Here is a 23263-nt window from a genome sequence, read left to right as displayed (position 1 = left end):
ACAGGAAAGCCTGGAGGAACATTGTCCATAGGGTCGCGATGGGTCGGACACGACTTCGCAACTAACAACAACAACAAAGAGTTCTGAACCACATAAAATCTATACTAATTACAATAACTGCATGTGTATGAAGAGTACCAATAATCAAACCAGTTGTATACTGCTTCCTGGTGGTCAAGTAATGCTAAACAACCAATAATCCCAGAATGTTTTCAGATCAAAGTTCTCTTTCATGAGTTTCAGAGATTGCTATGAATTCATTCTTATTAATCAATCTAAACAAGCATTAGTTTTTTCCTACCTTAGAAATTAGAGAAGGATGTTTTAGAAAGCTACACTTTTCTTTAAAAATCCAGAACAAAAAAACTACTAGGAAGAAGCTGCTGGTTATTTGGTGTGTGTTAAGAGATGCATTGAGGAGAGTGGGAAACTGGAAACACCCTGAGAGTCAAAAAAGAAATAATAACCAATGGAGCTGATATGAAGGAAAGCTGTAACTGACCATTGCAGGGAAAGGAGAATCAGCTTTTTAGCTATAGTGTAAGGTAGCAAGTTGATAGTGATGATATCCCTTACCCAAACTAAAGTTCTTGCTTTTTAATGATAAACGTTTCTGGTAAAGCATCTTTTACTCAGGATTTAACCATGGATTAAAGTGTTGATGTGGGATGTATCACAAAAGCCTGGTTGAGAGAAAACAATGACTCCGTATCTCCCAGTAATGACTACTGTGTTACTGTTTGGTGCAATAGGTTAGGTGGAGAGGTAAAGTGATTGTGGTCTATAGGAATTCCAACATGCTGACTTGCTAGATAAACACAATATTCAAACCCTTTTGTACCTCCCTCTCTTGCCTGCCCTATGAAAAATGGTCCTCCAAATATAACACTTTTTATTATTTTTAGAAAGTTTCTTTTCAACTTACTGAATCAAGGAGCCGTTGGTGGTGCAGTAGTTAGAAGACAGTATTGCAGGCTAATTCTGCTCACTCCCAGGAGTGCAATCCTTACCAGCTGAAGGTTGACTCAGCCTTCCATCTTTCTCGGGTTGGTAAAATGAGGACCCTGATTGTTGGGGGCAATATGCTGACTCTGTAAACCACTTAGAGAGTGCTGTAAAGCAGTGTTCCTCATCTTTTCTGGGTTGGTGGCCTGGCGCAGGGGGAAGGGGGGGGAAGAGGGGATGGTCTTGTGTGAGGGGCAGGTACGTGTGCACGTGCACAGCTTTGTGTGAGTGGCAGGCGCACATGCCTGCTGCTCATGCAAGTGGGGCAGCAAGCACCAGCGCCTGTCACTGACGCATGTTGGGCTATGAGTGCCAGTGCCTGCCGCTCATGAGGCCCAGTTGCAAATAGGCCACGGCCTGGTAGTGGACCGTGGCCCACAGGCTGGGGACCCCTGCTGTAAAGCACTATGGAGCGGTATAGAAGTCTAAGTGCTATTGCTATTGCTATGAAAAAATTATAGAAATATACAGTGAGGGGAAAAATTATTTGATCCCCTGCTGATTTTGTACAATTGCCCACTGACAAAAAAATGATCAGTCTATAATTTTAATGGTAAGTTTATTTTAACTGTGAGAGACAGAATAACAACAAAAAAATCCAGAAAAACATTTCAAAAAAGTTATAAATTGATTTGCATTTTAATGAGTGAAAGAAGTATTTGACCCCTTTGCAAAACATGACTTAGTACTTGGTGGCAAAACCCTTGTTGGCAATCACAGAGGTCAGACATTTCTTGTAGTTGGCCACCAGGTTTGCAGACATCTCAGGAGGGATTTTGTCTCACTCCTCTTTGCAGATCCTCTCCAAGTCATTAAGGTTTTGAGGCTGACATTTGGCAGCTCGAACCTTCAGCTCCCTCCATAGATTTTCTATGGGATTAAGGTCTGGAGACTGGCTAGGCCACTTCAGGACCTTAATGTGCTTCTTCTTGAGCCACTCCTTTGTTGCCTAGGCCGTGTGTTTTGGGTCATTGCCATGCTGGAATACCCATCCATGACCCATTTTCAATGCCCTGGCTGAGGGAAGGAGGTTCTCACCCAAGATTTGACGGTGGGGATGGTGCTCTTGGGTTCATAAGCAGCATTCCTCCTCCTCCAAAGGCGCCAAGTTGAGTTGATGTCGAAGAGCTCGATTTTGGTCTCATCTGACCACAACACTTTCACCCAGTTCCACTCTGAATCATGCAGATGTTCATTGGCAAACTTTAGACAGGCCTGTACATGTGCTTTCTTGAGCAGGGGGACCTTGCGGGCGCTGCAGGATAACAGTCCTTCACTGCGTAGTGTGTTACCAATTGTTTTCTTGGTGACTATGGTCCCAGCTGCCTTGAGATCATTGACAAGATCCTCCCGTGTAGTTCTGGACTGATTCCTCACCATTCCCATGGTCACTGAAACTCCATGTGGTGAGATCATGCATGGAGTCCCAGCTTGACAATTATTTTGTGTTTCTTCCATTTGCGAATAATCGCACCAACTTCTCACCAAGCTGCTTGGCGATAGTCTTGTAGCCCATTCCAGCCTTGTGTAGGTCTACATTCTTGTCCCTGACATACTTGGACAGCTCTTTGGTCTTGGCCACGGTGGAGAGTTTGGAATCTGATTGATTGCTTCTGTGGACAGGTGTCTTTTATACAGGTAACAAGCTGAGATTAGGAGCACTCCCTTTAAGACAGTGCTCCTAATCTCAGCTCGTTACCTGTATAAAAGACACCTGGGAGCCAGAAATCTGGCTGATTGATCAAATACCTATTTCACTCATTAAAATGCAAATCAATTTATAATTTTTTTGAAATGCTTTTTTCTGGATTTTTTTGTTCTTATTCTGTGTCTCACTGTTAAAATAAACCTACCATTAAAATTATAGACTGATCATTTCTTTGTCAGTGGGCAAACGTACAAAATCAGCAGGGGATCAAATAATGTTTTCCCTCACTGTAGATGCTGTAATACAAAGTTAGCATTATTTTCTTTAAGCAGGAGCTGGGAGCACGAACACACAGTAAATTTAAATTCAAAGATCACTACTAGAGAAATTAAATAATTACACTGAGATTACTAAACCTCCTACTTTTGGACTATGTCCACCTGCCCTTTGTTTTTCTAACAGCCAGACAGGCTATTATGTTGCTCTTTCATTGGCTATGAGAGTACCAACTCCACCATTATTCCAGCTTGTACTGGCTACACACATGCATCATGGAACATATTTGTTTGGATACTCCCTTCATGGAGACATGGTGATACTTCTGCTGATATCCATATAGCTTTCTCGGCAACAGTACAGAAGTAGTTTATCATTAGCTTCTTGAGATTTTTTTTTCAATTTACCAGACTAGTTCTGACATACACTGGGAATCTCCCATCCAAGTATTAAACAAGCTGTCTCCTGCTTAGCTTTCTGAGATCAGCCACGATCCCCACTGTACTGCTATGTATTGGTTTGTCCAGCTTTAAGTAGTTTTGAAATAATGATAATCATATCATAACATTGTGTTGTCTATGATTAACATTTCACAAACATTAATCATCACTCAATGTTATAATAATCAAAAGGTGATGCTTGTTGGCATTCAGCTTTTAGTTTTTTTAAAAAAACTCAAGATATTACGTAACTGAAGGTATGTATTTTGATCATCAGACTTTGCTTGTGAGGCCAGCATACCACAAAGATCTCTAAATCCTACTAACATACCCATTTTGTTGGTCTCCCGAGTTTTCTGTTTTTCACTTCTCCCATCAAGATTGTCACCATCATCGTCATCATCATCTTCACTGTACTGGCCAAGTGCATTGACTAGCTGCACAAATATTTCATCATTGATAAATCCACACTCTGAAAATTAAGCATACATGAACACCAGATGAGGTACATATTTATTACAAGGCTGTGTATAACTAAGGAAATCTAGTCTACCATACAGTAAAGAGAAAGCACTTTCTTAAGCCTGAAGCAAAATAAAAACTTAAATAGGATTACGTGCCATGGAGCTTACAACACACAGATCTATAAATATCCATGTATAAATAAATCTATTAGTGAAGAAAAGAGAGTAATTCTCACCAGAACTTTTTCCATTTAGTAGTTACTACTTTTCAATTCTATTTATTTATTCTATTGTTTTATTTAGTTTGTTTTAGTTTATTGTTAAGTAGGAATTGAAAGATCTATGCAAGACTCAGGCCTAGACAACAGCCTAAAATCCTTTTTTATAAAGGAAACTTAAGGCTTATTTGAATTAGTTATGAACATAATATTCAGTACAATATCACTGCATTAAAGCTCAGTGTCAAAAAGTGGCATCAGTATAAGCAAGCAGATTTCCTCTATTGTGCAGAAAGAACTATACATCTGTAAAGAGAGGATACAAAAATGGAATCATGAACAATGGCAATTACATTATTTGATGCAAAGAATGTTTTCTCAGAAACAATGTATGATATTATAATGAGTGAGGAGTGAGAAGAGGTTGAGTCCTGGGTTACTGCAGTGTGGGGTGTCTCAGGGCTTGAGTTTCTCACCTCTTCTTTCTACGATCTACCTGGAACTGCTGGGTGAGGGCATCCAATGGGGAGTGGGGTGTAACAGTATCCTCAGTACTCTGAGGGTACTGTTACATGCATGCTCCCACATTCAGCTTATGGTCACTCACTCAGCCCTGGAAAATAGCCACACTCAAATCACTTTCAACCGAACACTGAGGCACAAACAGTTCTTTAGAATACACGGAGACCCGGTGAATTTAAAATAACAGCAAAACTTTACAGGTTACAATATATATATTTGCTCTTTCTCACACATACCTGCATACACACCCATACACACTTAACCACGTCCTTCTCAACTAGGCTGGCAGGCACTAGCCAGATGGGTGGAAATTGCCATGTCTGGATCCAAAGATGACTCAAAGAGTGGGTGGGCTTCAGGACCTCTTTTATCCCCCAAAGTTCTTGTTTTGTTGATTCACAAGACTGGAAGCTATTCTTTCCTTATTGATTTTCAACTCTGGTAGCTGTTGATAGGATTTGGGAGGGCTTTCCCATGTGCTCAGGCCCAACTTCATTTTTCTAGTTTAGGTGAAAAATTTCCTTTGTTTTCTTAACGACTTAGTACCTTCTTATCTATCTCCTGAAAGGATCTTTCAGACAAGATTCCTGGCTATCCACCTTGTTTACATGCCTGCTTCATCTTTAGGTATGGCAGCTTCAGTCTAGTCTCACAATACCTAGCTATACATCTCTACCCCTGGCTGAGCAGGTGATGCTGGCAATGGAGGTCAGCATGGCTACTGACACGTCAGCAGCCTTGTCCCTCTGGATGGGCTGCACCGGGCAATGGCTATTTAGTGCAGCGAGAGGAGGCGAATGACGCTGGGAAGAACATGTCCATTTTGGTGCCTAGTGTTTGCCAGTTTCTTCGTTGATCTTCCTGACCTGGACTGTGGACTTAGACCTTGGATTCGTGCCGTGACTCTTGGACCTACTTTTGGATTTGCCTTGCCTTGGAATTTGACAGTGGACTTTGTGTGTGTGTGTGTGTCTTGCTTGCCTCTACTGTGTCCTTGTCATATGGACTGCTCCAGCATTGTGGATTTGTGCAGGAGTCATTTCAGAAATGAATTGGGACACTCATTGGGGGGGGTTGCCTTGTTGCTGGACTGGGATTCCCTGGGGAAGACTTTTGTAGGGTTTCAAAGCCTCAATAAACTCCTTGAATCCTCTGTGATGTGTGTATGTGAGCAGGGGCAGGACAGTGGCTCTGGATTTTTGGCTCCCCAGGGTCTAGCCACTTCTCATCTTTGACTCTGGACAGAGTTGCACTCCCCCAGACTGAGCTGGTGTACAATTTGGGGGGGGGGGTCTTCCTGGATTCACAGCTCCTGCTTGATGAGCAGATGACAGCCATGCTGGGGAGGGGGAGGGGCTTTGCACAGTTCCATCTTGTGCACCAATTACACCCTTTCCTGGATGGGGAGCCCTTGCTCAGTCACTCATAACTTAACCACCTCCCAGTTGGATTATTACAATAGACTTTACATGGGGTTTCCCTTCAAGACCACTTGGAAGTTACAAGTGGTCCAGAATGCAATGGTGCACACAGTATTGGGTGCCCATAGGTTTGCCAAATGTTACACCTTTATTGTGCAAGCTGCACTGGCTCCCACTTTTCTTCCAGGTGCAATTCAAGGTGCTGGTTAACACCTTTAAACTCCTATATGACACAGGACCTGGTTATTTGTGGGACTGCCTTTCCCTAAGTGTATCTGTCGGTCCCACTAGATCAGATAGGGTGGGCACACTCCAGGTCCCCTCCCTGAAATCTTGCCGTCTAGTGGGACCTTGGAAATGTGCCTGTCAGTCCTGCCCCAACTTGGTTCCTTAAGCAAGAACAACCCTCGACTCCATTCGGTGTGAAAGGTTTAGTTTACTAAAGGCCAAATGGATTACAGTACAGCAAAGCCAGAACTGAGGTTCGCATGCCAAACTGTCCCAGTTAACTTTTCCCCCTTTCTCCCTTCGCATTGTTGATCTCTCATTGTCCAATCATATTCAAATAAAATATTTTGGGAACAGATTCTTCAACTGTAGACTGGGTGGTGTGGAGGTGCATGCCTTTCCCAGCTGTCTGACCTTGAAGTTGTGTCTCTAGAAAAGGGATGTTAAACTGCTGGCCCACAGGCCGGATGCATCATAGCGAAACCGCACCCACCCCATTGCCGGCAATGGCAAAAAAGTCATGATACATCATGACATGTCACGTGATGTTGCGAGTTTGACACCCCTGCTCTAGAAGGTATGATGAGTCGTTAGCCTTCCCCCCTCCCTTCCAGCTCCCTCCCCCCATAGTTCATGGCAGACTGGCAGCTTGAGAATTCAAAGTGCAGGCATGAGATGGCAGTTCTGACAATGTCTTTTCTATGGCTGCTCCTACCTTGTGGAGCACCCTCCTACCAATGATTCCACAGGCCCCCACCTTTCTATCCTTTTTGAAGGCCATTAAACCCTGGCTTATGGAGCCGCTGGGATAGGACTGTCTAGGTATAGTATGGAAGGAGGGCAACTGAGCTTGCTGTGGGACATCTCAAGGGGATGATTAAGGCACAGTTTTTGTTTTATTGTTTTACTGTTTTTACTGTCCTATAATGCTTTGGAGTGGCATTGTGGCCTAGTGGTGAACACGCTCACCTCCCACTCGGAAGGTTGAGAGTTCAATCTTAGGTAGCAGCAGATGTTTCTCTCCTAGGGCACAAAGAAAAAATGTCTGCTGCAAACTCCACATGACGTCAGGAAGGGCATCTGGCCAGTAAATGCTCAGCTCCATCCAGTCACCCTAAATTAAGGGATTACAGGATCATAAAAAGGAGGATTTTTTTTACTGTCTTATGATTGTTTAATTAATTGGTTTTATTGTTGTTGTGAGCTACCTAGTATTGCTTAAGATGGGCAGCCATATATATCTTTTAAATAAATAATAAATTATATTTATCAGACAGACCATATCAACTACCTGAAGCAAATGCTTTAGAAAAAGGCACATACAGTAACTTACCTCTATCTCTATGTACCTTTCCATCATAATTTTTTATTAGTTCTTCAATAAATGTTCCATCCTGATCAAGCACTTCATCACCCATATAAGGAATGTTATGTAAAATTGTCTCATCCTCTACCTAAAAAAAATAGAAATATGACAAAGTAAAACATTTTGCTTCTGTGAACAAAGGTAAGAAGCTGTACATATTTCCACCCCTTACACAGCAGCACAAAGTCAAATAATAGGACAAACTACGGTGTCATTGACATAATCCCCTATGTATTTATGACAGTTACAGTGTCCCAGGGTCATGTGATCACCTTTTGTGACCTGACAAGCAAATTCAATGGGGAAGCCAGATTCACTTAACAAACATGTTACTAACTGCAGTGATTCACTTAACAACGGTGGCAAGAAAGGTTATAAAATGGGGCAAAACTCACTTAAACTTAGCAACAGAATTTTGGGGCTCAATTGTGGTCCTAAGTCAAGGACTACCTGTAATGGCTATTAGAAACTAAGATAAACCTGTGAATGCCAGAGTTTTCTAAATTTATGCACTAGCAGATGTATCCAAAGGACTAGAACAGTTCTATGTTGACATTTAAGAAGCCCCACAACAAACACTGAAAAGAGATAGACCTCATGGGGGATTTCAATGGCAAAACTAGAGACAAAATGAAACAGAAATTGGCAAATTTGATTTAGGAGAAAAAAATGAAGCAGATGACCACTTGTACAGTTTCGTCAATAAAATCAGAAGAGGTTCACCAGTATATAGTTTATTCAATCCAAGCACCACTTGTATACATGGACATCTTCAAAAGGACTGTATGACAATCAAATAATTATATATTATTCAGCCAATTGTGTTTTCTTACAGAAGTCACAGATACCTCTGTTAAAACTTTACCTGGTGCAGACTGTGGCTCAGATCAACTACTTGTAGTCAAGTAGTTGTAGCCAAGTCTATTTCGAATTCATATTCTGCAACACCAAAAAGAACACAGTAACCAGTAAATATCTCAACACAAGTTCATCTCTATATGTGTCAGAGCATGCACAGTCTTATTGTGCTGAGATAACCCAGGAGTAAACACAGTAAACAGTGGTCTATATTAAATGGTGGTTTATATTACACTATCTACAATATACACTAGAAACAAAATACATACACTTGGTAATACAGCAAACTCCAACACACAGCAGTTACAGCAGGAAACCGACAAGAGAAAGAGAGATCACAGCAGCAAAAGCATTCCCTTTTATAGTCAGGGTCTTAAAGGGATACAGACACCTGCTGAGTCATTCCACCTTACATTACATCAGCTGGTTAGTCTTTAAACCATTACCCTGAGAATATGCAGTTGAAGTAACATATTCAGATTACTTAACTTTGTAGAAAAATAACCAAAATGAATTATGGGGGGAAACTGGAAAACAACATAAACAAAAGTCCAAATAAAAAAGAACCACTGAAAACAAGCAAATGGTTGTCTGAAGACCCTATCCAAATAGCTGAATAGAGAAGGAAAGTTAAAGCTATGGGCAGCAAAGATGAAGCAAGGTGGCTAAATGTGGGATTTCACTGTAAAGTTAGAAAAGAGAAATAAAATTACAAGAAAGAGCATTGCAAAGAAACAAAGGAAAGAAGCCAAAAAGGACAGATATTTTTGTCCTGAAAAATCTCAGCCACCATTCGCTGCATACAAAAACCCCAGCAAGGATGGGAAAGATAATCAGAAGCAAATCAAAAATAGACACTGAATAATTGTATACAATGTTCTTCAACCCTGTAACCAAAATATGAAGCAGATCCAGTGTAATGACCCACTTCAACTAACCACCCAAGAAAGCAGAACTCTTGAAACAGGCATTGTCTCAAAAAGATACTTTTATTTGGGGTCAGTGACAGTAGGGAAGTCAAGGTGAGATCTGGGGAAAATCCCACGCAAACGGTATAGTTAAGCAAGCAATATTCCTCCTCCCATCAAAGTCATAATGTCCATTTGAAATTCAGCCAATCCACAGGTGGTATGATGTATGAGTAACTGGCACAGTTGGCGCACATCTCAAGGTCGTCTCCAGCTTTCGTTTCTCTGTAACCGTCTCCCTGATAAGGGAGACGCATTCCTTTCTCAAGGATGGAGGCAGGAGAGGGAAAATAGAAAACAAAAGTTATCCCAAGCTCCCCCTCCCCCTGGCAGAATGGCAGGCCCCAAAAGTAGAATATATATGCAAAGGAAAACACACAGGTTTTGGGAACCTGACACCCAGATATATTGGAAGACAAAGCAACACTGACACTGAAACAGATGCCAAAACGAAAAGCCCTGGAACCAAAAGCATCCATCAAATTCTATCAGAATTGCTTAAATCAATACGAATAGCAGTACAGGTAGTCCTCAACGCACAACCATTCATTCAGGGACCATATGGAATTACGACGGTGCTAAATGGACTTATGACCCATGACCAAAGTTATGGCCATTGCAGCACCCCCGCAGAAAAGTCATTGAAACCTGGGCAATTGGCAACCTGTTGACAATTATGACCTGTTGCCAAGTGCCCCATAATAATGTGGTACCCATTTGTAATCTTCCCTGCTGGCTTTCCCAGAAAGTCAATGGGAAGCCAACAGGGAAGGTCACAAGCTGCTGCCACCTGCTGCAAGGACTCCCTCTACACTCTGGGGACTGTTTGAAAATGGTCTGTAGCAAAATACAAGCAGGATTTTTAGCAACATAGGATTTTCAGCCAGAATGGAGAAAATTCAGAAGCCTCTTGACTCTGGGGCTGAAAATCCAAGTGGTTATGAGGCCTTTGAACACCCTTACTTACCCTCCCATGTACCTCCTCACTCTTTCTTCCACCCGGCAGTGCCTGCTGCTTGCAACTTCCTGCAGACTTCCCCACTGACCTGACTGTGGGAAGCCAACAGGAAGTTGCCTCACCTGATGACCGTGGCATTCACTTAACAACGGCAACCAGGACTATCTGGATTGCTGTCACTAAGTAGATGCACTTTACAACTTTACATTGCTTAGCATCAGAAAATTCCCATCCCAATTGTGGTTGCAAGTTGAGGATGAGGACTATCTGTAATTACAAAACTATGTAAAAAAACCTGGATTACAAATATGTACTTAACTGTGACTCCAAAGCTATTTTCAGAGAAAAAAAAACCTTGATTCTTGGCTATTATGGAAAAACAGAGACTTGCAGAAAGAACTTATCAAGAAAAAACAAATACCTTTCAACAGGAGATATACGATATGCTGCAACTAACTCAAACAACAATGATTTTAAACCACAAAGAAATCCAAAATAACTTTGAAAATATAAACCAATCCATCTCCAATTTAACTTTACAACAAAATATACCAGAAGGAGCAGACAAAACAGATAACTGAACACAAATTTGAGGATAGAGAGTTAAAGATGAAACCTAACAAAACAAAGAAGTATGATTTAACCCAAGTGGAAAAAAATTCACAAGAAATATTGGATTTGGAAAAGACAACTTCTACTTTAAGGCCACAAAACAAACTTGAGGACAAAAAAAAGTGGACAAAATGGACTGCAGAGATGTCAGAAACAACACTAGAACTGGAGAGACAAGAAATGATAAGAGAAACAGAGAGAAAAAGAAAGAAAAAGATTTTCAACAAACATTTTCAACAAAATTGAAAGACAAAAAAGACAAGTATAAAAAGTGGAAAGAAGGGCACATAACTAAGGCAGAATATCAGTAAATAGCTCGAGCCTGCAAAGATGAAGTGAGGAAAGCTAAGGCTCAAAATGAACTAAGGCTTGTGACAAAAGTCAAAAATAACAAAAAAAGCTTCTTTCAACATGTAAAAAACAAGAAAAAAGTCAAGGAAATGATTGGCCCATTGGGAGAAAGTGGCAAGAAGGTGACAAGCAACAGGGAGAAAGCAGAACTGTTTAACTCATCTTTTGCATCCGTCTTTACACAAAGGGAAAAAATAGCCCAACCTATTAAAAACAGTACCGCAAAAAACAGATTATAAACACAAGTTAAGATAGGCAAGAAAATGGTAAGTGAGCACCTGTCCAGCCCAGACCAGGGCTTTTCAACCAGTGGTACGCGTACCACCAGTGGTACTTTGCCAACTGGCAGGTGGTACACGAAGTGGTAGTGGGGCAGAGAGGAATGAGTTGAAGCGGCGGCAGTGTCGCATAAGCCCGAGGGAGAGACAACTGGAGCTGCAAGACTCTCGGGGCTCTGCAGAGGCACCAGGATCAGCGTTGGGCTTCAGCTGATTGGCGCTCCTGGGAGAGGAGAGGATATAAAAGGAGGTGGCTTTGGTGGGAAAGGGCCAGCGAGGGGCTGCCCCGCCCCCTGAGTGCATGAAGAGGAGGCGGCAAGCGCCCAGCATCGATGTCAGTTTGTCAGTTTACACAATTTACACAAATATATATGAACTGTCCGGTGTGACTACAGCCTGTTCGATGGCCTTCAAGATAGGCTGAAAACAGGAAATAAAGATTTGCCCCATGTTTGGGGCCTAGCAAGGTAATCTAAATAGTTAACATTTGACACATATCTCCCCTTGCAGAAAGCTAACAGAGCGAGAGAGATCCTGTGGCTCAAGAGGTAAATAACACTGCCTAATATGCAATCAGCCCAGGTTCGAATCTCAGAAGGGTATGGCTGACTGATGAAGACTAAAGAGTCAGAAATGCATCTCAGTCTCCTTTAACTCTGTTAGTAATTTACACACACACACACACACACACACACACACACACACACACACATATATATATATATATATATATATATATATATATATATATATATATATATATATATATATATATATATAATTTAATTGATATATTGATAAAGGTTTATTTAAGGTTAAAGGAATTAAGCATTTGTAGGGGTTTGGTTGAATTTATCAATATTATAAGAGTTACAATAGATTAGAGATAGAGGATCGGGTGGCTGTTGATTTCGATATATCTCCCCCGAATTAGGAAATAGAAAAGGAGGTAGTGGTGGTGGGAGATAGAGGGGGGGGAAAAGAAGGTGGAAATACCCCATAAAGAGTATTTTTACAAAAATCTGGTTAAATATGACAAGCATACCGAACTTAACAAACATCAGTGCAGGAAAGAGGGCAGCACCACAGGGGTTAGGGATGTCTTCAAGCTCTTCTAGTCGGAAGTCCATTGACGACATGCTACAAAGGGAAAGGTCAAACTCCTTTAAAGATCTACAAGCCCTTCTGCAAAATATGCAAGAAGCAATGACTAAGAACCATGAAGAGATGAAAAAAGAGATGAAGAAAGAGATAGGTCAAGTGAGAAATGATACTGGTGAGCTCAAGGAAAAAATACAAGCGATTGATGGTAAATTTGAGGTGATTCAACAACAATTAATAAAAAATGAGCAAAGATTACAGGAAATGGAAGTAAGAATGGAGAAGGAAGAGGACTTAAGTGAAACTGTAATCCGGGCAAACAGAGAGCTCGAAACAACAGTGATCTTCCTGGAAGCGGAGAAAGCCACCCACTATCTGCGCTTTCAAAATGTTAAGAAAAAAAAAGGTGAAGACTTGCCGGACATGATGGCGGACTTAATGGCGAAAGCACTAGGCATAGGAAAAGATGAAATGTTGGCGGAAATAGATGAGACGTATAGGGTCCATACTAATTATGCGAGGAGACATAATCTTCCGAAACAAGTACATGTGAGATTGGTTAAAAACTCGACCCGGGATGAATTACTACAAAGATCAAGAGAGGAGCCGCTAGATTATGGAGGACAACAAATAACAATTCTCAAACAAATACCTAAAAGAATGAGAGACTTGAGACGAGGCTACCAATTTTTGACATCGAAACTGATTAGATACAATGTGAACTTTAGATGGCTAACTCCAGAAGGCATTCTAGTCACGTGGCAAGATAGAAGGTATAGATTAGACTCGATAGACAAGGCAGAAGATTTTTATATGCTCCACTTTAACAATGAAGATGAAGTAGAAGACCAAGATGGAGGGGACATAAGAGAAACGGATGCAAGACAGATGGCTATAGAAGGGAAGGTACTAGGAACAGAGGATAGAGGAAATAAATCTGGAGAGACTACAGAGAAATATGAAGGCAGAGACAAAGAAACAAAGATATCCGCACAACGAGAAGCACAAGACCCAGATATAAGTAAAATAAAGGGAGAAGAATGCAGGATTCTGTCACTGAATATTAATAGTTTAAACTCGCCAATGAAAAGACAGAAAATCTTTAATAAACTTATTTGTTAAAAATTAGATATAATAGCAATTCAGGAAGTTCATATAAAAGAACAACAAAAACACCTGTTAGATCAGCCAAAATTAGGAAATATATTTGTATCATTAGATCAACAAAAAAGGGGGGTGGTATTATATGTGAATGAGAAACTGGTAGCTAAACAAATTTACAAAGATAGAGAAGGTAGAATATTGATAGTAGAGGTAGAAATAAACCATAGGAAAGTAGTGATAGTAGAAATATATGCCCCGAATGGAAATCAAGAACAGTTTTTTAAAACATTACATAGTAAGATACGTGATATAGATTACGACGAGATCTGTGTGCTAGGAGACTTTAATGCTATTATTGATAATAATTTGGATTACAAGGGTAACAAGATCAGGAAAAGGAAAAGAAGAACACTACCAAGATCCTTTTTTAAATTGGCCAAAGACCTAAACATTCAGGACATAAAGGTGAAACTCAAAAAATTAGAATATCGTGCAAAAGTTCATTTATTTCAGTAATGCAACTTAAAAGGGGAAACTAATATATGAGATAGACTCATTACATGCAAAGCAAGATAGTTCAAGCCGTGATTTGTCATAATTGTGATGATTATGGCGTACAGCTCATGAAAACCCCAAATCCACAATCTCAGAAAATTAGAATATTGTGAAAAGGTGCAATATTCTAGGCTCAAAGTGTCCCACTCTAATCAGCTAATTAAACCATAACACCTGCAAAGGGTTCCTGAGCCTTTAAATGGTCTCTCAGTCTGGTTCAGTAGGAATCACAATCATGGGAAAGACTGCTGACCTGACAGTTGTGCAGAAAACCATCATTGACACCCTCCATAAGGAGGGAAAGCCTCAAAAGCTAATGGCAAAAGAAGTTGGATGTTCCCAAAGTGCTGTATCAAAGCACATTAATAGAAAGTTATGTGGAAGGGAAAAGTGTGGAAGAAAAAGGTGCACAAGCAGCAGGGATGACCGCAGCCTTGAGAGGATTGTCAGGAAAAGGCCATTCAAAAGTGTTGGGGACTTTCACAAGGAGTGGACTGAGGCTGGAGTCAGTGCATCAAGAGCCACCACACACAGACAGATCATGGACATGGGCTTCAAATGTCGTATTCCTCTTGTCAAGCCGCTCCTGAACAACAAACAGAAGCGTCTTACCTGGGCTAAAGAAAAACAGACCTGGTCTGTTGCTCAGTGGTCCAAAGTCCTCTTTTCTGATGAGAGCAACTTTTGCATCTCATTTGGAAACCAAGGACCCAGAGTCTGGAGGAAGAATGGAGAGGCACACACTGCAAGATGCTTGAAATCCAGTGTGAAGTTTTCACAGTCTGTGTTGATTTGGGGAGCCATGTCATCTGCTGGTGTTGGTCCACTGTGCTTCATTAAGTCCAGGGTCAATACAGCCGTCTACCAGGAGATTTTGGAGCACTTCATGCTTCCTTCTGCAGACGAGCTTTATGGGGATGCTGACTTCATTTTCCAGCAGGACTTGGCACCTGCCCACACTGCCAAAAGCACCAAAACCTGGTTCAATGACCGTGGGATTACTGTGCTTGATTGGCCAGCAAACTCGCCTGACCTGAACCCCATAGAGAATCTAAGGGGCATTGCCAAGAGAAAGATGAGAGACATGAGACCGAACAATGCAGAAGAGCTGAAGGCCGCTATTGAAGCATCCTGGTCTTCCATAACACCTCAGCAGTGCCACAGGCTGATAGCTTCCATGCCAGGCCGCATTGAGGCAGTAATTGCTGCAAAAGGGGCCCAAACCAAGTACTGAGTACATATGCATGCTTATACTTTTCAGAGGTCCGATATTGTTCTATGTACACTCCTTGTTTTATTGATTGCATGTAATATTCTAATTTTCTGAGATTGTGGATTTGGGGTTTTCATGAGCTGTATACCATAATCATCACAATTATGACAAATCACGGCTTGAACTATCTTGCTTTGCATGTAATGAGTCTATCTCATTTATTAGTTTCCCCTTTTAAGTTGCATTACTGAAATAAATGAACTTTTGCATATATTTTAATTTTTCGAGTTTCACCTGTATGGAGAGAAAGGAATCGTGAGGCAAGACAGTACACATACTACTCTAATCGACATAGCTCGTGGTCTAGGATCGACATGGTGTGGATGTCAAGGGAAATTAACTCTGAAGTCGAAGATGTGTGTATAGAGACAAGCACCTGGGCAGACCACAATCCTGTGAAATTTAGCTGGAAAGGGTCCAAAAAAACATCTAGATGTACTATACAAAGATCAATATTAAAAGAAGATGACTTCAGACTAAAGATGGAGAGGGAATTGGACTTCTTTTTTAAAGAAAATAAAACTGAAGACACCTCTGTCCAAAATCATTGGGACACAGCTAAGGCAATTATGAGAGGAGTAGCTATAGCATATATAGCGAAAAAGAATAAGGAGAAAAAACAACAACAGAAAATGTTAGAAGGGGAATACAAAAGATTAGAAACAATACTCCAACAAGAACCACAAAAAAGAATGTAAAACAACAAATTGACTTAATTAAACATAAACTCAACATCTTAGAAAAAGAAAAATTTGCACAACAGATAAGACGTACAAAACAGAACTTCTTCGAAAATGCAAACAAACCTGGTTGATGGCTTGCACACAAATTGAAAAAACAAAAGGAGAAAAGTTGGATTAGTTAATTACGAGATGAGAAAGGGAGAATACACTATCAAGAAGAGGAGAAAAAAATTATAGCCCAGGAATTCTATGAGAAACTATACAAGGAAGATAACCAGGAAAATGAGAAAGCGGAGGAATGTTTCAAAAAAGCAAGGCTACCAAAAGTTACAGATGAAATTAAAAATATGTTGAATGAAGAAATTAGGATGACAGAGGTGATTACGGACATTAACAAACAAAAAAATAATAAAGCACTAGGTCCTGATGGCCTTCCGACAGAAATCTATAAGGAACAACAAAACATCTTAGGACAACCTTTATTGGAAGTGTTTAACGTGGTCCTGGATGAAGCAAAAATCCCAAAGTCATGGTCAGAGGCGAATATTGTTCTGATCCCAAAAGACAACACGGACCATACATCAATCCAAAACTATAGACCAATATCTTTACTTAACTCTGATTATAAGATATTTACAACAATTATAGCTGAGCAATTAAAAAGGTTTTTAAATGATTTCATACACGTGGATCAGAACAGATTTCTAGCCAAAAGACAAACTAAACACAACATTAGAATAATATTGGATACGCTAGAATACTACGAAATACATACTGGACAACAAATGGCGTTATTATTCTTAGACGCTCAGAAGGCTTTTGATAACTTTAAGTGGTTATACATCAACAACTTAGGTATATGGATATGGGTGAAAAATTTATAAACATAATTAGGGCAATATATTCTAATCAGGAAGCTAAAATAATAAATGGGGAAGTAACCAGAAAATTTCAAATACAAAAATGAACACGACAAGGATGCCCTTTATCCCCATTACTATTTATACTGACGCTAGAGGTCCTAATGAGGATAATTAGAAATGAACCACATATAAAAGGATTAGAAATTAAAAAAGAAATCTTTAAACTTCAAGCATTCGCGGATGATTTGGTCTTTATTATGGAGGATCCACAACAATCGGGACCGAAACTGTTGGAAGAACTAGATAAATATGGAGAAGCTGCTGGGCTGAAAATAAATAAGGGTAAAACTAAAATGATTGGACAAGTTAACTTTGGAAATAAAAAATAAAGATCAGTCAGATTATTACAAAATTTGGAATTTTACCTATGGTGGGAACAGAAAGGAAGGTCTCAATAGAGATATACAGGATGCTGTTTTCACACATTACTAGAATAAGGTGGTTGATAAGATTGAATATTGTATAATTGTATATAAATGATATGTACATAAAATGTATAGATGTATATAAAACACAAAAATGATGTAAGACAAGAAGGAATGTCAGACCGTTAACACCTTGTCCAAAGTTTTAAATAATAAAATTTGCAATAAAAAATAATAAAAAAGAAGTCTTCTCACTGATGCACACCTCCGCTCTATCCTGAGAGTTTCCACAGCTCAGAACCTAACCCGAAACATGGATGAACTTGTAGCCAAGAAAAGATGCTAAACATCCGGCTTGGATAAAACATCATGAGAAAAAGAACTAAAAAGCTTATGTTTTTTCTTTGTCTTAAATTTGTTTTTGCAGATTTATTTGAAATAATTTATTTGTTCATATTTGAAATGTTAATCCTGTTTGGCCCACGGCTTAGACAATACACTCCTTGAATTAATATGATACAATAGTCTTACATGCAGCTGGCACTTTGAGGGCAATCATAATGCTGATGTGGCGAAAGTTTACAGGAAGCAGTTTCCTCCAAGTCCAGCTTCTGCCTTGAAAGATCTCTGGAGAGGAGGAGGGGGTGGCGGGGGAGCTGCATGAGGGAAGCCAGCAAGCCAGCATCCTTACCATGCCCAATTGGAAATGGATTCCCTTTCAAGAAAGGCCAGCCTCCCTCCCTCGTGCAGGACTGGGGAGTGCTGCTCCCCTGCCACCTCCTCTTGCTCTCCAGAGATCTGTCAAGGCAGAAGTTAGATTTGGAGGAAACTGCTTCCTGCAAACTTTCTCCTCACACAGCAACCTTGTCCTCCACCCTCTGCTTTGCTGGAAGGGAGCACCGGACAGGGAAACGCCAACAATGTCTGGGATTGGGAGAAGAACGTCTCCTTTGGCGTGCTGTGCGTACATACGCACACATACAAATACACCCCATTCCAAGCTTGGAGACTTTTATCCACATCTGAGCTAGCAAACTGCCAATCATGCCTGGGCTTGGGGAGAAGGCCCTCCTTTCTCTGTGGATAAAAATCCCCAAACTTGGAATGCGGTGTGTGTGTGCGCGCGCACTTGGCGGTCAGCAGTTTGGGGAGGTGAGGTTGTGGGGCACTGAGTTGTCCCCATGTCAAGTTAGCTCCATCCCGTTGACTTGTTCTGTCCTGACCCAGCTGTGTCGAGTCAGCCGCGCCCAGTGAGTGGCATCGAGCAGGCCACGCCCACCCAGCCGCTGTGAGTCATCAGTCTTACATGCAACTGGCCCTTTGAGGGAAACCATAATGTGGCCCTCAATGAAATTTAGTTTCACACCCCTGCCATAGGCCATATCAAATTAAAAATTAAATCATTCAGAATAAAAGAAAACATGACACAATAGAACGATATGTAAAAGTGAAGTACAAGGGAAAAAATAAAAGGGATAAATAAGGAATGCAATATCATGTTTCTGAGTCACCCCTACAATTTAACTCCAATCAGACCCACATATGTAGATCTCAGCCAGTTATATTCAGATAAAGGGCCATGTTGTATGTGATTTTTAGGTTTTGACTGCACTTAAAATATGTAGTTCTAATAAGAGGGACCCAATAGTTTGTTTGTCTAATGTGTGATCCAAGATGCCAGTCACCCATTATACAGTTGACACTCAAATAATATATGTGCTAGATCTTCTATTGTTGGAGTTCCACAAATGTAAACATGTTCGTTATAAGGAACGTGGTTAAATTGTCCGTATTTAACCATTGTATCTAGCTGCTTGAATCTTGTGCATGTAAATACCTCCCTAAGATGTTTTGACATTTCTGTTTTTAGATATTTGGCAATTCTGAAGGTGCATTCATATTGGCTCAACTATTTCAGTGAGCCAACCTTGCTGAGGTTGGCTATGTCTGTCTATATTCAAGATTCCTTGTGCCACAATCTTATTGGCTTTCTCTCCAGTTGTATAACATAAAGGGAGACCACAGATGTAGTTTATCAGTTGTGCATACCAAGAGGCCTTTGATTGAGATTTTGTCTGTTCAGACATAATTTTGGTAATCTGTCTGTTTCCACAACATTGATTTTAGTCCAATAATTACATGCCCTGATTTTGGACAGGGAATAAATTGTGTGCATTCTGAATTCAGCTCTAACTGCGGCACCTGAAGGTCTTTTATCCACATGCAAGTTGCTTTTCAAATGCTGTGATTGTGTTTGTTCTAGTATTGAGGTTTGTTTTAAGCGCCAGACTTCAGTTCCATATAAGAGAATGGGGATGATCTTGGCCTTATAGACTTTAATAATTGGGGCTAGTGTACCTGGGTGACTGTGGTTTTTTAGTTTAAGGAGTAGATTCCCTTGTGTCCCCGCTCTAAGTGAGCTCCTTTAACTGTGAGGTCCAGTCTCAGAGAAAACTACCTCTAAGTAGGGAAAGATATTTACTTGCTTTATTGACTCACCATCTAATATATTTTTTATTTTGATTTAGTGATAATCAGAGAATTATTATGAAACTAGGAGCCAAGTATTCTTAACTACCTAACTGGAACTCCAAAAGATATAGATTGGACTCCATCTATAAGGCAACAGAATTTTATGAGAGACATGCAATCTTCTTTGAAGTAAAAACGCAAGAAACACAAGCAGATAGGGAATATAAAAAACAGCAACAGAAGAGGCAGCTATACAAAGCGAAGAAGAAGAAAAAGAAAATACAGATCAAGAAGGAGAGGGAGTGGCAAGAAAACAGAAAGAGAAAGAGACCATTAGGAGAATAAAATCTAAATATAAGTAAATAAGATGGAGAAGGAAACTGGAATTATTTCAATGAATATAAATGGATTGAACTCCCCATCAAAAAGGAAAAAAATCTTCACAAGATTACAAAAATTAAAAATGGATAAAATTTGCCTCCAAGAAAAATATAAAAAAACATAAATTCCTGGAATGTCCAAAAATTGGGAAACTATTTTACATCAGCACATCAAAAGAAAAGAGGAGTAGCCTTATACATTAAAGAGACATTGGATTCCAAACAAGTCTACTCAGATGAAGAAGGAAGAATTTTAATGGTAGAAATAATGATAAATCAAAAACAGATATTGATGGTAGCAATATATGCACTAAATAATAAACAAGAAGAATTTTATCAAAAACTACACAGGAAAACACTGTAAATGGAATACCAAAACATTTGCCTAATAGGAGATTTTAATGCAATTTTAGACAGAAAACTAGACTATTGTTGTTGTTAGTTGCAAAGTCGTGTCTGACCCATTGCGACCCCATGGACAACATTCCTCCAGGCCTTCCTGTCCTCTACCATCTTCTGGTAGCTGACGCCTACTGCTTCAGTGACTCCATCCAGCCACCTCATTCTGTCGTCCCCTTCTTCTCATGCCCTCAATCTTTCCCAGCATTAGGCTCTTCTCCAGTGAGTCCTTCCTTCTCATTAGGTGGCCAAAGTATTTGAGTTTCAACTTCAGGATCTGGCCTTCTAAAGAGCAGTCAGGGTTGATCTCCTCTAGGACTGACCGGTTTAATCTCCTTGCAGTCCAAGGGACTCGTAGGAGTCTTCTCCAGCACCACAGTTCAAAGGCCTCTATTCTTTGGCGCTCAGCCTTTGTTTATGGTCCAGCTTTCACTGCCATACATTGCAACTGGGAAGACCATAGCCTTGACTATACGCCCTTTTGTTCACAGGGTGATGTCTCTGCTTTTTAGTGTGCTGTCTAGATTTGCCATGGCTTTCCTCCAAAGGAGCAAGCGTCTTTTAATTTCTTGGCTACAGTGATCTTGGAGCCCAGGAAAATACAATCTGTCACTACCTCATTTCTTCCCCATCTATTTGCCAGGAATTGAGAGGGCCGGATGCCATGATCTTAGTTTTCTTAATGTGTCTTCACCCGCAACACGAGGCTCTTTAGTTCGTCTTCACTTTCTGCCATTAGAGTGGTATCATCTGCATATCTTAGGTTGTTGATATTTCTTCCGGCAACCTTAATTCCAACTTTTGATTCATCTAGCCCTGCCTTTCTCATGATGTGCTCTACATATAAGTTAAATAGGCAGGACGACAGTATACAGCCTTGCCGGACTCCTTTCCCAATTTGGAACCAATCAGTGGTTCCGTGTCCAGTTCTCACTGTTGCTTCTTGACCCGCATATAGGTTTCTCAAGAGACAAATAAGATGGTCTGGTACGCCCATCTCTTTAAGAACTTGCCACAGTTTGTTGTGATCCACACAATCAAAGGCTTTAGCATAGTCCAGGAGTCAGCAACCTGAAACAGTGAAAGAGCCACTCGGAACCGGTTCCCTCAAAAAAGGAAAAACTGGGAGCCGCAAAAAATGTGTGCGCATGTGCATACATGCGCGCATGCACAGAACAAGGTTTGACTGAAGAGTGGAGCCAAGGCGAGATATGCACCTACCCTGCATATTTGAATTGATTGGTTGAACTTTTTTAGTCCCAGTTTTTTGGGGGGGGACCTCACATGGCAGAGGACTGGGAGCCACAGGAGACAGCTGAAAGAGCCGCATGCGGCTCCGGAGCCGCGGGTTGCAGACCTGTGGCATAGTCAATGAAGCAGAAGTAGATGTTTTTCTGGAACTCCCTACCTCTCTCCATGATCCAGTGTATGTTGGCAATTTGATCTCTAGTTCCTCTGCCTCTTCGAAATCCTGCCTGTACTTCTGGTAGTTCTTGATCCACATACTGCTGGAGTCTAGCTTGTACGATTTTAAGCATAACGTTACTAGCACGTGAAATGAGTCCAATGGTGCGATAGTTTGAACATTCTTTGGCACTGCTTTTCTTTGGAATTGGAATGTAAACTGATCGTTTCCAATCCTGTGGCCACTGTTGAGTTTTCCAAATTTGCTGGCAAATTAAGTGTAGCACTTTTACTGCATCATCTTTTAAGATTTTGAATAGCTCAGCTGGAAAACTGTCACCTCCACTAGCTTTGTTGTTGCTCAGCTTTCCTAAGGCCCACTTCACTTCACATTCTGGGATGTCTGGCTCAAGGTCAGTGACCACCTCATCGTGGTTATCAGGGAAGTTAAGCTTGTTCTTGTATAGTTCTTCTGTGTAATTTGGCCACCTCTTCTTAATCTCTTTTACCTCTGTTAGGTCCCTGCCATTTTGGTCCTTTATCATGCCCATTTTTGCATGAAATGTTCCCTTCATCTCTCCAATTTTCTTGAAGACATCTCTGGTCCTCCGTATTCTATTGTCTTCTTCTATTTCTTCGCACTATTCATTTAAGAAGGCATTCTTATCTCTTCCAGCTATTCTCTGGAATTTTGTTTTTACAAATTTTATTGATTTTCTAATATTACATTCAATAATAATAATAATAATAATAATAATAATAATAATAATAATAATAATAACAACAATAATAATAATAATAATAATAATAATAATAATAATAATAATAATAATAATAATAATAAGAAGAAGAAGAAGAAGAAGAAGAAGAAGAAGAAGAAGAAGAAGAAGAAGAAGAAGAAGAAGTTGGAAGGGACCTTGGAGGTCATCTAGTCCAACCCCCTGCTCAGGCAGGAAACCCTATACCATTTCAGGCAAATAGCTGTCCAGTC

At 40.4% G+C, this 23263-nt stretch overlaps 1 protein-coding gene across 1 annotated transcript in view; it reads right to left on the bottom strand.

The window, feature by feature from the left end:
- The window catches only part of LOC308676261 (histone-lysine N-methyltransferase EZH2-like), a gene marked incomplete at its 5' end in the record, with an annotated part of 237128 nt that overhangs the window by 140478 nt on the left and 73387 nt on the right, over positions 1–23263 (bottom strand). Inside the window, 2 exon segments of the mRNA XM_081342075.1 lie at positions 3701–3841; positions 7556–7676. Of these exon segments, the coding sequence (XP_081198201.1) occupies positions 3701–3841; positions 7556–7676 (262 nt within the window).

The sequence above is a fragment of the Vipera berus genome (genome assembly GCF_964194415.1).
Source record: "Vipera berus genome assembly, chromosome: W".
Taxonomy (NCBI): Eukaryota; Metazoa; Chordata; class Lepidosauria; order Squamata; family Viperidae; genus Vipera; species Vipera berus.
This window is presented reverse-complemented; position numbering and strand designations above follow the sequence as displayed.